The sequence below is a fragment of the Metopolophium dirhodum genome, chromosome 8, assembly GCF_019925205.1.
Source record: "Metopolophium dirhodum isolate CAU chromosome 8, ASM1992520v1, whole genome shotgun sequence".
Classification (NCBI taxonomy): Eukaryota; Metazoa; Arthropoda; class Insecta; order Hemiptera; family Aphididae; genus Metopolophium; species Metopolophium dirhodum.
This window is the reverse complement of record NC_083567.1, coordinates 31,673,671-31,688,388: the sequence shown is the minus strand read 5'-3', so window position 1 is coordinate 31,688,388 and position 14,718 is coordinate 31,673,671. Positions and strand designations below refer to the sequence as shown.

General features: G+C 26.5%; 4 protein-coding genes across 10 annotated transcripts in view; 2 read left to right on the top strand and 2 right to left on the bottom strand.

The window, feature by feature from the left end:
- Positions 1-123: 123 nt before the first annotated feature.
- LOC132951480 (small ribosomal subunit protein bS1m) lies at positions 124-2,134 on the top strand. Its single transcript, XM_061023306.1, has 3 exons — positions 124-650; positions 707-828; positions 1,880-2,134. Exons 1-3 carry the CDS (start codon positions 399-401, stop codon positions 2,019-2,021), a joined length of 516 nt encoding a protein of 171 aa, XP_060879289.1. The 5' UTR covers positions 124-398; the 3' UTR covers positions 2,022-2,134.
- A 1,803-nt stretch (positions 2,135-3,937) lies between these two features.
- Positions 3,938-10,093, bottom strand: LOC132951479 (uncharacterized). Its single transcript, XM_061023305.1, has 3 exons — positions 9,655-10,093; positions 8,038-8,593; positions 3,938-5,025 (listed from the first exon to the last, which is right to left on the bottom strand). The coding sequence occupies exon 2, from the start codon at positions 8,591-8,593 to the stop codon at positions 8,039-8,041; it is 555 nt and encodes a 184-aa protein (XP_060879288.1). The 5' UTR covers positions 9,655-10,093; the 3' UTR covers positions 3,938-5,025; position 8,038.
- Positions 10,094-10,579: 486 nt separating this feature from the next.
- LOC132950070 (rabenosyn-5) lies at positions 10,580-12,807 on the top strand. The gene is made up of 9 exons (XM_061021281.1): positions 10,580-10,824; positions 10,908-10,997; positions 11,069-11,209; positions 11,284-11,445; positions 11,546-11,774; positions 11,838-11,921; positions 12,005-12,160; positions 12,331-12,424; positions 12,501-12,807. The coding sequence occupies exons 1-9, from the start codon at positions 10,680-10,682 to the stop codon at positions 12,735-12,737; spliced, it is 1,338 nt and encodes a 445-aa protein (XP_060877264.1). The 5' UTR covers positions 10,580-10,679; the 3' UTR covers positions 12,738-12,807.
- The window catches only part of LOC132950067 (phosphatidate phosphatase LPIN3), a 30,676-nt gene continuing 28,701 nt past the window's right edge, over positions 12,744-14,718 (bottom strand). For 6 of the 7 annotated variants that reach the window (XM_061021280.1, XM_061021278.1, XM_061021274.1 and 3 more), the window contains 4 exons: positions 14,318-14,672; positions 14,156-14,259; positions 13,924-14,072; positions 12,744-13,192 (listed from right to left, as the gene is read on the bottom strand). In XM_061021280.1, coding sequence (XP_060877263.1) covers positions 13,179-13,192; positions 13,924-14,072; positions 14,156-14,259; positions 14,318-14,672 — 622 coding nt within the window. In that variant the 3' untranslated portion in view covers positions 12,744-13,178. The remainder of the gene's footprint in view (positions 13,193-13,923; positions 14,073-14,155; positions 14,260-14,317; positions 14,673-14,718) is intronic. The other variant, XM_061021279.1, reaches the window with a different exon arrangement.

Here is a 14,718-nt window from a genome sequence, read left to right as displayed (position 1 = left end):
ATCTAACCACTTCTACCACGGAATAAATTCTACCACCACACGCCGGCATACCAATTTATTACCGGTAACAATTTTACAAATATGATAACATCCTCATCGGCCGACTACCTCAGAATCTTATCGTTGTTGTTGTGAAAGATACATTTTGAGGCATCTATATTTACTAATATTTTAGAATTTTGGAGCTACAATTATTGATGGCACGGATTGAAATATTGAATTAATTGATCAACCCGCTACTACCCGCGCTTCTCAATACCTTCAAGTCTAAAAGTACTCAATTTTTTTTGCCATAATAATTCTTTCAGTTTTGTCATAACTCATAATTCATTTGTCTACAATTCTACTTTTAAAATAATACATTGAAGTTAATTTGGTAAATTAATTTTTTGTCTAAAATGGCAAGTGCATGCCGAATATTTTGTAGAAACATTAACAATACACCATTATCAAAAATAATTACAACAAAATTACGAGTGTCTACAAAGGAATTTATTCGACCTTATAGTCACGGTGAACCACAAGACAAGTTAGCTTCTTTAAAACATGGTGCTTTTGCTGAGTTTTATGAAAAAACCAAAGAGAACAAACAAGTTATTGAAGAAGACCAAGACTTTGAAATGCTATTGAGGAATTCAAATTTTATAAATGTAACTTGCAACCTTTTATAATCTTAATTTATTCTTATGTGATTTTCTTTTAACAGCTTGGTGATCCCGAGGGTAAACAAGTGATCGGAACTATATTTCATATTGTTGATAATGATTTGTACATTGACTTTGGATGGAAATTTCATTGTGTTTGTACAAGACCAATTAAAAATGCTGAGTAAGTATAATTCTAGGTATAATTAATATTACTTAGTACAATGGTGGAATGAATATTATTTTTATCATGAGAGGTAATTACAAATGTGTGACGTCACCACCACCTACATTTTAAAGTACAGATCCTCCGAGGTTTTACACTTTTACTTATACATAGTAAAATCAGCATAATATTATAATATATAATAACTTTTTACTTGTATTGTAGAAACCACACAATAAATTATAAAATGAAATACTTGATTTATTTTAAACTATGGGGATTTCTCCCTCTGATTACTATGTTCGCCATAACCCTTGATTTTCCCTATTCCTTTGATGTTTATTTTAAATGCATTTTGTATTTATATATAATTATAAAACTGTCCTGTTCATTTTGATTGCCATGGCAATTATTACATACTGGAAAACAAAAGTAAAACTTTTATAATATAATAGAGAATAGAGAAATATAATTATGTCGCGGGTTTAGATCCAAAAGGTTCTATGTAAATATTTTATTATTTTTTGATTACCAAATTTCTTTTCAATTAACTGTGGAAATAATACAAATTCTGATTTAACTTAAAAGGTTTTGATAACTTATACGTCCAAATCAAATAATTATAAGCTAAAAAAATATTTAAACACATTTAAATTGGTTTTTCTGAAAAATTTCAAATTTACACATAGAACCTTTTGGATCCAAACCCGCGATGTGCTATTACTTGTAAATTATAGATAATCAATATAAATAAAATTGTATTTGTATTTTGTTCATATTACAGTGGCTGTTTTGTTCAAATATGTTATTATTACATAACAATTAATACTGATAACATGATTAAAGTAGTAAATTCAATAACTAACTAAATTAACTACTATATAAGTTATTTAACATTTTATCATTTATTTTTTACATTAAGTTTTCAAAAATTATATTTGGCAATAGCCTCATGAAATATCTTATTACATCATCACTGACTAAGTAACATGATTTTAAAAATGAAACGTTTTGTCTTATATAAAATCAAGAAAATACTATACTAAATTTAATTCTTCTATGTTTATAGTTCGTTTGTACGAGGATCACAAGTAAAATTAAGAATCAAATCCTTAGAATTAGCTACCCGGTTTTTGGGCTCTGAAAAGGATTTAACTCTACTCGAAGCAGATGCAGCACTTTTGAGTCTTCACAAACCAATAAAATATTAGATATACTGTATTTCATACTTTAATTTGTTGAAAATTATATTGGTTTAGCAATTTGTTTTGTATGTTAATTTTAAAATGCTTGTAAAATAAAAGGTTTGATTTATATAAATTAATTTTATAATTGTATTATTAACTAATATTAGGGTTTGGTAGTTGTAACCTCTTATATGAGTTAGAATTGATAAAATAATATATTTTCATACAAGAAATATTAACCAGTTCAGTTCGGCAGTTCCTAAATTTACACATTTTTTGAATACTTGATTCATACAAATAATACTTTGAATGGTGATATATGATTAAAATACCCAAAGTTTAATTGTTTATGTTAGTCTGCCAATTGCCATATCCTAGAAAGCATAAAAAAATCTTGCAAATAACTTCCAGAATCCTAGTAATTTTTTGTTAGTTATTACTAGTGTTGTTAACTCAATCTAGTTTGAATCCAACCGACTGATGGTTTCATAGTATTGGAATCATTTTTTGAATTAACACGTCATATTTTATAAAACCATAATTTTTATTGAATTGACTTCTAGATTTATATACAAAATTTTCAAACTGAATTAAAAATATTTAATTACCATGTTAAAAATAAATTATTGTATTTTGTATTGTTGTCGAGTGCTGAAGTGCTCAAATATCTTACTATTCTAGCCCTACAGCCGCTATACCTATAAGTTTAATGATACAATAGAAACCAGACAGTTACGTGTCTATTTTGCGTGCTTACCTAAAAGTCATGAAAAAAACACCCACTCCAAATTGTATTAAATTTTACTATTTTAGAAAGTACCTATACATTATAAAACTATTACAATAATTGTACTGGTATATAATCATTAATTGTGATAACTTACTGGTATAAAAATGAGAATTAATTATAGGTACCTTCTACACAGTGGTGGTCAAATGGTGGTGAGGGGGATAACCCCCCCCCCACATGACCTTTTTCCCAATGTTTAAGATCTAATAACCATAAGGTATAAATTATATTTTTAATAATCAAATAGTCCATGTTAAAAAATTAGCTATATCCCCCTCCCCCCTTGACAAAATCATTCAACCACCACTGCTTCTTCATTTCTACTTAATATAATATTAAGACCTACCAATATATATATTAATATTATTGCTAGGGCTGAGGACTTAAACTTAGACTAGTCTTTTCATATTTGTCTAGAAATGTCGCAGAACAATGTAAGTGATGTATAAATATGTTTTATAATACTAGTAAGTTACGCTGAAAATTTTATTTTGCATATTTTATCATAAATGCATATTTAAACATTTTAAACATATTAGAAAAAATAAGAACATACTTTGTCTTTAATAAAGTCAACTTAGATAAATAAGAAAATATTTTGAAAAAAATTAAGCATAAAATGTTGGTCATTGATAAGTTAAGTGCATATTATGTATACATTTGGAAAATTGAATTTTTTTAAATAGTACACTAATCGCTGTATATTGGTCGATTATCTGACCAATAACACTGCAACACATGTAAAAGGTAGTGTTAGTTGCTAATTGGTAAATATTCAAGTTTTTATAAAGTAAATAATCAAACTATCTTTTTATATATTTGTTTTCATATTGTAAAACTTAAGTAATAAGTCATATTATACATTTTTTTAGAGCATATTTGTTGTCTTTTTAGTGCATAAGTACACACAGATTTTCAGGTTTATAAGTACTAGAAGTCCTCAGCCCTAATTATTGCATTGTCTTAATACATTTTTCCTTAATTTTTTAATTATATTTAAGGTTGTGAAGAAAAAGTTTTAAAAATTATGACGTAGGTAAAAAATTTTTTTTTTAAAATAGTCAATACAAACATCGATCATTACAATAATAATAATAATAATAATAATAATAATAATAATAATAATAATAATAATAATATTAATTTAAAATAAATTATGTTTTCTTAAACAATGGCCTATGTGATTTAAAAGAAAATATATTTTTAAACATTTTTTATAATATCTGTAAAAGCCTAATGCTTTATACTTCTGAACTTACTTTTATATTGACTATTATTTTGAATAATAAGTATAAGATTAATCAAATATTTAATATAGGTAATATATTAATATTGTATGAAAAAATTAATTACATTTTTTAAAATTAATATTAATATTTATCAATATAGTATTATTATAAATGAAAACTTGATAGAATATTTTGTAGTTTTAGACTTTTTGATCGATTGCCCTTTTATACATAGGTAGATACTTTAAAAATAGACACTTGGTGTAATATGTATGTCTATTTGGATTGAAGTAGCCATTGCAATATAATATTGAAATCAGCTTAATGAACGAGACATGCACGTTTTTACTCTTAAAATGTCTTAACAAATTAAAGTCAAACATAGGTACATTGTACATACGAGTATATTATTACTTTTATAATTATTTAGTTTTTCCCATATAAAAATTGAGATTACTACAGTAGAAATGGTTACAAAACCTTGAGATTTCCATAATGCTCAAAATATAAATGCATTGCAATATTGCATTATTTAATATGGGAGTTACCTACTCATTTCAAGCGTAGATATGTACATTATTTCAACTAGCAATTACTCTCTAAAAAAAGACTTGTCGACTATTTCCTGTACATAATTTTTTTATTTGAGCCGTAACTACTAAGGGTATCGGTTTATAATATTGACAACAGTAATATATACATTTACATCATGAGATTAAATATAACAGTATGGAATTTTATAATTTAGTTATTTTTAAGAATTTTATAATTTTGTGGATGTTTTCTTGGTCAGGTCCCAATGCATTATATAGATGTTCAGGTATACTTATGGTTGTTCTGGTAGCTGCATAGTTGCGACCATAAAGTAGGACACGTTTCATTGTTAGATCTTACCACAAGTTAAGCATTGATCTGGTTCTTCTCGTCTTATAAGGTAGCTGTGTGTTAGCGAGTTGATTAGGACATTGTGGCATCTTTTGGTAAGGGAACTATAAAATGAAACCACATCCTGTAAATTATAATAAATTAATAAGTAACTAGAAAATTTTCAATTTTATTGTACCTAACATGGATTATTGACAAATTATAGTGACGTCAATTTTACAGTGGTATTGTAGATCTTAAATAATATTTAAATGGGGTTCATTCACCCAAAATACCTAATAATAATATTAAATACATCTTATTTATGTGTCAGATGATTCACATAAGTATTTTAAATTTTAGACCAATTTCTTTGGAAATATTGGTAACCTGATGAATAATCTAATAGCAATTACCATTTAAAGCAGTTTTCCAACCTACAGGTCATGCCCTGAAATTGAGTCGCAAAATATTTTTTATGGCTTGCAGTCGCAAATTAATAACAATAGGAAATCTAATTTAAGTCTAAATATAATCTTTAAATTTAACAGAACTAAGTATTTAAAAAAGGTAAATTTGTGGGTTTCCATAATAAAAAGCTTGGGAAACACCAATTTAAAGTATGTACAATACGCATATAGAAGCAAAGTAATAGCAAAGTAAAGGAAATATGGAAGAAAATATTAAATTAATTAAATTGAACGGAAAAAAGCCACACCCATGCACACTATTTGGCCATCGACTCATGATCTTATTTGGAATAGAGTATAAAATATATGATAATTTCAATCAATATATGAATAGAAACAGCACAGTAATGTGTTTATAACGAGTTATTTTATATGTAAATTGATTAAATTAAATTATTATAATTCATCTTATGAATACAAAGTAGTTAGTAAATTATCAATAAAAAATAATATAAAAATATGAACCTAGTTATAAAATAACAAATGGTTTGTAAATTAAGCACTGAACTCTTGATTTGAAATTTTAATATTGATTTACATTAAAACGTTTTACATTGTTGTAAAATATCCGATAGCTAGATTTACATTTAAAATGTTGTCATACTCTTGCTGGGTTGCATAAATAATTTATAAAATTTAATGGACCGATCGTAAGCTACTAAATCTTGTTTAAGGGACCATTAAATCACTATTGATTCATTAAATGTTTAGTACAACACTTCAACACGGCATAAGAATGTAAAAAAATATTACCACACATTGGCTGTCATAACTTGTAGGAATAACATAATATAAGATATTATACATAACACATTTATGATCATAATTTATCAACATAAAATTAACAATTTGTTAAATTCTAAAATATACACCTATTTTTTTTTTTTTTATTGTCTTTTTTTTATATTTTTTATTAATTTAAGTTTTACTGACGTAAGTCATCCTAACTTATTGTTATTGAGTTACATTTTTTTTTTAGCATTTGGAAAATCGATAACAATAAAATAAAAAGGTGGATAAGTGGATGTTACTCTGCTGTACAGTAGGTTACAAGTGGGTCACTGTAATGGATGGTGTTAAATTTGAATTCAATGATATAATATTATTGTAAAAGAAAAACGATTCTGAGCGAAAACGGTCAGTCAGCCTATGATAGGAGCCTATGAAATAAGTATATTTGACGATATTATTGTGAATAAAGTAATTTATATATGACATATTTGGAACCTTGTTTTAAATTTTCAATCCTTAGCCATAAAAGTTAAACATTTTATAAATTTTAACTACAAAATAATTAATAAATTATAAATTTGATAAATGTTGTCAAAATTTGAACTTTAAATGCTTATAAAAAAAATTGTGCATATGTATTTTTAATATTTTTCAACTGCTATTAGAACCATATATCAGGAGCCTTATATTACATTTTCACGCTTTTTTACCCAACAAATAAAATTTTATTGATATTTATAGAAAATAAAACTAAAAAAATTGAAAACTGACAATGTCCGAAAACAGCTCAAAAAGTCAAAATAATTTCAAAATTTTATGGTGTATAGAAAATGTCAATATAAACATTCAGTGAAATTTTAAAGTATCTACAGTCATTCGTATTTTAATTACACTAAAATAAGAAAATTGTTACATGAGATATCGAGTGAATATCAAATGTTGTAATAATATAAATTTCAGACGCTCATAAAAAATTAATTTAAGTTTCTTGTTCACTCCTCATTAACAATAAATACACAAACTTAAACACTAAGCTACTATTGTACAAATCCCTTCTCAAACCTATATGGACCTACGGCATACATCTTTGGGGCAATGCCAAAATCTCAAATCTTAAAAAAATTCAAACTTTTCAAAATATTACACTTAGAAAAATTACAAACTCTCCCCCTTACATATCAAATCTCACACTCCACACTGATCTCCGTCCAAAAGCTGTCCAAGAAGAAGCAAAACACTTCTGATTTTTCTGTATTTTGTCAAAATTTGAACTTTAAATGCTTATAAATAAAAACTGTGACAAAGGATTTTTAATTTTTTCATCTGCCTTTGAAACAATAACCTAGGAGCTTACTATTAAATTTTCAAGATTTTTTACTCAACAGATAAAATTTTATTGATATTTAAAGAAAAAAAACTAAAAAAAATGGAAATTGACAATGTCCGTAAACAGCTCAAAATAAGTCAAAATATTTGGAAAATGTTATGGTGTATAGGAAATGCAATTATAAACATTCAGTCAAAATGTCATGTCCCTACGGTCATTTGTTTTAGAGTTACACCAAAAACCAAAATCGATTTTCTCAAAAACAGATTTTGCGTAAAAATTCCAGTTTTTCCTTAATTTTTCTTTTGTTTTTCACGTCGCTTTTGAAAACTACTGGGAAATTTTTACTTTTGACCCTCCAAAGTACCAACTAGATTTACTTTCCTATCAGAAAAGTTACTGTTAAAGAAAACCCAAGCACTTTTACTGTCCTAAAAGGTGATGAACTGATGACAGACACAAAAAAATTAAAAAAAAAAAAAAAAACCACACATCATTGTAAAATCAATACATTCATTGCTTCGCTCAGAATCTAATACACCTATAACATGACTGATTTCTAATAACTGTTAAACCATTTTAAACTAAAAAGTACAATAAGGAAATAACTAGACTAGAGTAATTTTACCTTATGCTTTTGATTGTGTCTTTTTTCCTTTGTTGCTACGTCTCTTCGGTTTAACTCGTTCATCATCACTATCATTTTTAGATTCGTCATAAGAGGTCTTAAAACCTTCTTGTATACGCTGTCGTGCTATGCGAGAACTATTTCTACTACTATAAGAATAAGTGCTTTTGTTTGGATTCATACACAATGCTAAATGTTTAGATAACAAAAGACACTTCACTGACACAAAACATTTGGGACAATCAACTACCTGAGTTGGCTTAGTGATATTCAAATGTTCAGCCATATTTACTAAGGTTGGAGTGTCGGGTCTTCTGTAATTAGAATCTAACCGTCTTGGATCAAGAACTCCTAATTTTAATTCCTTATGAACATTAAATATAGTTTCACATAACAGCTCATCAATTATTGAAGTTACTGATTTCCTAACTTGAGGTGTAAAACGACTTAAGGTAGACTCCTTTATAGCTCTTAATTCTAAAATATGAGTACTTTCTTCTTCATTGTGATCTTCTTCTTCACGTGACAAATTAATTTGCATAGCAGTATTTTCCATCTATAATGATTCAAAGGATCTGATAAGTAAAGTAGCATTAAACTGTTGTTTATATTTTAATATTTTGCATATAAACCAATTACAGGAGTTGTAATAAATTGTACAGTAATATTAAAATAGAATATTAGGGACCTATTATTTTAGCTAAAATCTTAAAAGATGAGTAATTAATTATTAATTGTTAAAAAAAAAAAAAGATAAAACCGTTTGAACTTTGTGTTTGAACCATGCAAACGTAGTAATTAACACTGCTACAACTTTCAATAATTGAAGAGACCAATGTTTAAGAACCAATAAGAATGATAATATAAGTGTTTAAATGTATAATAATTATAAGAAATTAATATAAATAATATAAATTAAAAACTGGAAATGATCTTTCACTGATTATCAATTTAAACATTTATAATAATTTTGAAAAATATTTTTTTCCAATTATGCATGTCTATTGTGTAAATCAGTAAAGAAATAGTATATTTGATACATAATATTATGATTATTATAATAATTTTATATAGCTATATAATGTTATAATTTAAAACTCAATAAGCAGTAATTTGTTTGTAAAATCTCATATATTTAAATTTATAAAAAAATATAGTATCAATAGAATAAAATTTAATTTATAGATTTACATTTAAATATTTCTTAGTTGAAAAACAATAAACCGAATACAAAAATTTACACAAATACTATAATTTATGTTTTAAAAACTAAAAACATGAATGGAATTTAATTATCAAGATCAAGATCTTAAAAATTCTTGTAATTGTGTCCTTCAATATTATTAATTTGAGTACAAATACAATATACTAATTAATATAATAATTTTATGATAAAATTTTTTCACATTTTTAATTTTAACGAAAAAAAATTATACATATTTTGAAGAGTTCCAATTGTTTTTAAGTAATAATTAAAGTAATGATATTAAACCTGAACATTTAAGAACACACATAAAAAATATATTTGTAAAAACCAATATTGTATAGTAGATAGTCTATAAACATACAATTTTATTCTGAGCCAAAATTTTTTTTTCGTATTTTTTTAATACTTACTTCCTTAGTATTTAGCAAAGACAAATTTGTATTATACTATGTACAACCAATGCAATTACTCATCACAATTTTACAAAGGTATTTAAACAAACAATCACAGTTACAATGGACTAGTTTATTATATGCACAGTAAAGTAGATGGAAATTAAATAGAATAGTGAATAAGTGATGTACGGTACTACGGTTTAACGATAACTTAAATATTATTATTCTACTTATTAGTTAGAGGACCACGATTAAAATTTAAAGAATAAAGACTAAAGAACAACGATATTAAAGAATAAAGATTAAAGAACAACGATATCTTTAATCGTGCCTTAGGAGTTAGGACATTCGATCGGATCAACAATTGTCATTTGTCAATTTGAATCATCAATGATGATTGATGATTCATCACATTTTGAATTTTTGTCTAAATAGTAAATATTATGACCACGGTTATCTACTCACAGATAACCGTGATCTGCAGAATGTGGTTACCCAAGGCATGAAATATGAATATTTTCATATAATCTGTGCCCAAGGTATATCTTAAATCGTGTTGGTTACCAATCAATTGATAAAAGAACGAGCTTACGATACGCGCTCTGGTGGCACAATCCTCAACTCGCATATTCGAAATGTATAAATATAATTTTATATTGGTTATTTTGCTTTTCATAATAAATTAATTTTGCTATCGAAACTTTATACGCTTTTATAGCTAACTGTATACGTTGGTAAGTACGATTTCTACTAATATTATCAAATACATTTAAATACACTTCACTTAAGACAAAATGTATGCGAAATGTCGGGAAAATAATCGACGTAGGTACCCGCCAACCATCAGTACGATAGGCGTCGACAGCGCTCCTAGTGTTAATTTGTTTTGCTAAATTGGCCTATATGTTATCAATTTAATATAACAACAAAAAATAATACATTTATTTGATATTGATAATAATTTGAGAAATACAATTTTATGTTATTTGTTCAATATAAAGTTTTTATATTTATATTTATATTTATGGTACTCCTTCATTATGACTGAAGCCGGCGAAGAAAATATAGTTTTAGAAGGATTCTTATGTCCTATATGCAAAGTTGACTTTGGTTTAGACCTTAAGTTATTTTTACATTTTCAAGAAGCTCATAGCGAAGATCAAGATCTAGTTAAATCATTTAAAGGTATGATTATTCCTATATATACCCCAATACCTGTGTAATAATATGCGTCATATACATATGGTGGTATTTAATTTTTTATTTAGATTTATTCGGTAAAGCTAAAGAAAAAATTTTGAAGAATGATATTGGGAAAAAAGAAGAACGCCATTATGTGTGGGAACCTCAAGAAATAGGTATGTTTTATTTACTCAATACTCATTAGCACATTTTTGTTATAATTATTCAAATTATGTTTAATTAATAGGAGAAGTCCAGTCCCACTCTCAGTACTTTAAACACTGTCGTAATAAATGGGTTGAACACTTTGTAATGGAAACAAATAAAACAGTTGTACGACTTGAAAAGTTACTTTGCAACTTACCTCAAGATCCTAATAAACGGAAAAGTATATTTCCTTAATGTAATTTTTATAAAATATCAAATCAAAAAATAATTATCCGTTGTCTGTTTATAATGTAGCTCATGAACAAACTATAGTACATTGGTTAGATGGTAAAGACGTTACACGATGTCCAGATTGTACTAAGTCATTTAATATAACAAGACGACAACATCATTGTAGATTGTGTGGTTCTATTGTATGTCATGAATGCAGCTGTTTTCTACCATTGTCTAAAGCATGTTGGTACTTTTAAAAAAATTAAATTAATTAATTATACTGAAACAAATTAATTTAGAGTCCATGGACCCATCAAATTAAAAAAATGTTTTATTTCGATAGATGAAACGATAAATAAAACTGGTAAAAACCAATTGACTTCTATTACACAGAGCTCACCAAGTTTTCGTTTATGCGTTCATTGCGGACAGGTGTTAGAAAACCGTGAGCAAATCAAATACCGCGACCTAAAGCCTCTCGTGTGTGATTATTATGATAAAATCATAGAATGTCGCAATAAAATTGAAAATGATCTATTAATTAAATTCAACCAAACATATAACCTACTGAAGTAAATTGTTTACTATCAATTTTATGTATTAAACAAAATTCATGATCATTGTTTTCATTATAGAGAAGGAGAATCTTCTTATTTGACAGAAGCCAACAAAATTAGAAGTGATATTGTAAAACTTGCTGAGACAATAGATGCTCTAAGGTCAACACTTTTAAATTTAATCATGCTCATAACTTTTCTTTAATTTTATTAATTTGTATTATCTTCATATAATTTTTGAGCAGTAATAGGATATTAAAATTGGAAAATGATACAAATTCATCAAAGGTTACTACAAAAAATATTAGACTGGCTATGATACAATGTGTTCAATTAACTGTACTTGCAATACCTGCTCTTCCTTCACTGAAGGAAATTGAAGAAATTGCTCAAAGAAAACGGTAAACATAATTCATCAATTGTATTACATTGAAACAAATTTATAATCCTACTAAAATTGTTTATGTTCATAATTATTAACTCAATATTTTACTTAAATGCTACTAAATATATTAATAATAAATATGTTTAAAAGAAAGTAGAAATAAATAATTATGAAATACATTTTTAGTGAAGCAGCCGAGGCACGTCTCCGTAATGGTCAAGACTTAGATAAGCCTAAAATGAGTCCATCAGTTTCGAAGCGACACAATACACAAAAAAATGTAATTTTTATACATGGTTTAATCATTATTTATTTTCTACATGAGAATTTTATTTTAAATGTTAAAATGTAAACAGGAAATTAAATTAAGACTTGAAGATGGTTGGAGTCCTGTAACAAATGCCAATGTCAATTCTGACAATCCCGTGGTGGAACAGATGAACATTATAAAAAACTATATTAAACAAGCCAAAGAAGCCTACCGATTTGATGAGGTTGCAAGTCTTGAAAGGAATTTACAAGAGCTGAACGAAGAGTACTTCAAAATGCAAAATAGTAGTGGAAATATGCCAGGTTATTCTACAAAAAATTAAAACTAATTCTAGTCCAATAAAAATGGCAAATTTAATAATTATCACAAATAAATAACATTTAAAAATATGATTATCGCTATTCGATTACTCTTAAAATAATAATATGTCTTAATATATCACAAAGAATGAATAAATATCATTATTTTTCCCCCATGTTTCTTTTATTTATCATTGAAAGCTTATGATAATGAGTATTATAAAATATTAATATTCATAAATTAAATTAATTCAACTTATATCTGACAAAAAAAAAAAATAATAAGTCACTAAGGCAATCTTATCTGTAAAATATTAAATATATATGGTTTAAAATATTATAATTTCAAGGAATGGTAAATTTCCTCTAATTGAAATCTGGAACTGGATCACGCCAGTATATAAATTGATTGTAGTCCAACTCTTGCATTGGTAACACGGGGAACATTTCATCCACCATTGTACTCATATAAGTATATCTGAAAGAAAATTATAAGTGTTATATTAAATGTATCAAAATCAGTACTAAATAATTTAAAAATCATTCACCTTATATAATAGATTAATAATTAGATCTGTTAACAATTTTGAAAACAGTGTGAATTTTCCTCTTTTAAAGAAAACAACACTGTTTGATTCAAGAGAAAATAAATTTTTCATAGAAATAGATGTGTTAATATAATGAGTAAATTTTTATTAGATAATTATTTAATTTACCTTATTTTTAGTAGATTTAATTATTTTAATAAGACAACCAGACAAATACAACAATTATATATTTAAATTTTGAAACCAACAAATATAATATGAATGTTAATCATAAGCAGAAATTGAAAAACTTATCTGAGGATGAAGGTTCTATTCTATTTTTTATTATTGACCTAAATAAAATAATTTCAAAGGGTTCAAACTCCCCCCCACTCCCTATTAAATTGCTATCTATAGCACTAGCCAATGGTATTGACGTATTTAAAATTTGAATTGTGAGAATTGTAGAACACTTCTACAAAGTCCCAAAATATTCTCACACTGAGACTAGTAGATTTTAAAGATGACTGAACAATTTAGTTAAATTTAGTTTTTTTCATTACTATACTACTATATAATTAAGACACTCATTTGGCAACATAAAAAGTTTTAGTAAAATGACAACTGATAGCATAATAGTTAGCATCTCATGCATACCCCAAATATAATGACGGACCCTTACCAAATGTTTCACATTCAAAAGAAGTGGTACTAATGGTATCCCTACTGCTACTGATGACGTTACAATCGTCTTCAATACGGCTTGTAACGCCATCGCCGCACGCCAAAACCGGAAAAAGATCATTAACAATACAACTCTGCCCAGTATAACTGAACAAGAATTGTAGACACATAAATAGAAAAACGGAAACAAGTATTTAAAGCTAAAAATAAAACGGTAAAATTATACATACGAAGATTGGAACGTCTGAGTTAATTCGTGTTTTAATTCTCCCCTGTGATTTATCGTGAATATTCTTGATATAGGTATACCGATAGCTTGATAAGACCAAACATCCTAAATAAATATGGAGATTAATATTTTATATTTTTAATAAAAATTAGGTAAGACAGACATTAATTTTATTTCCATAACCAGCATAAAACGGTTTATTTTCAGTTGGAAATAAAGCTTGAATATCTTTAAGACAAGAGATTTTGAATTCTTCTGGTTTTTTTTCTATGACTTCACGGTGAAATGCATTCAGTAAGCTAGTTGGATTTAATAGAACAGGTCCTTCTGGTAATGATAAATCTTCCTGTTTGATACTTTTTAAATAATCCCTAGTAACTCTTGATTGGCCAATAGCTCTGGCTGACAAATATAATAATTTATAGCCATTATCTTTTATCTTGGTAAACAATTTTGCGACACCACTTTGAGCCCAATCTTTACCAACTATTGGAAGTATATGGCCCAACACATCAGATCTAATACAATTAAAAAATTATGTTATTTCTTTATAGATGAAAATAA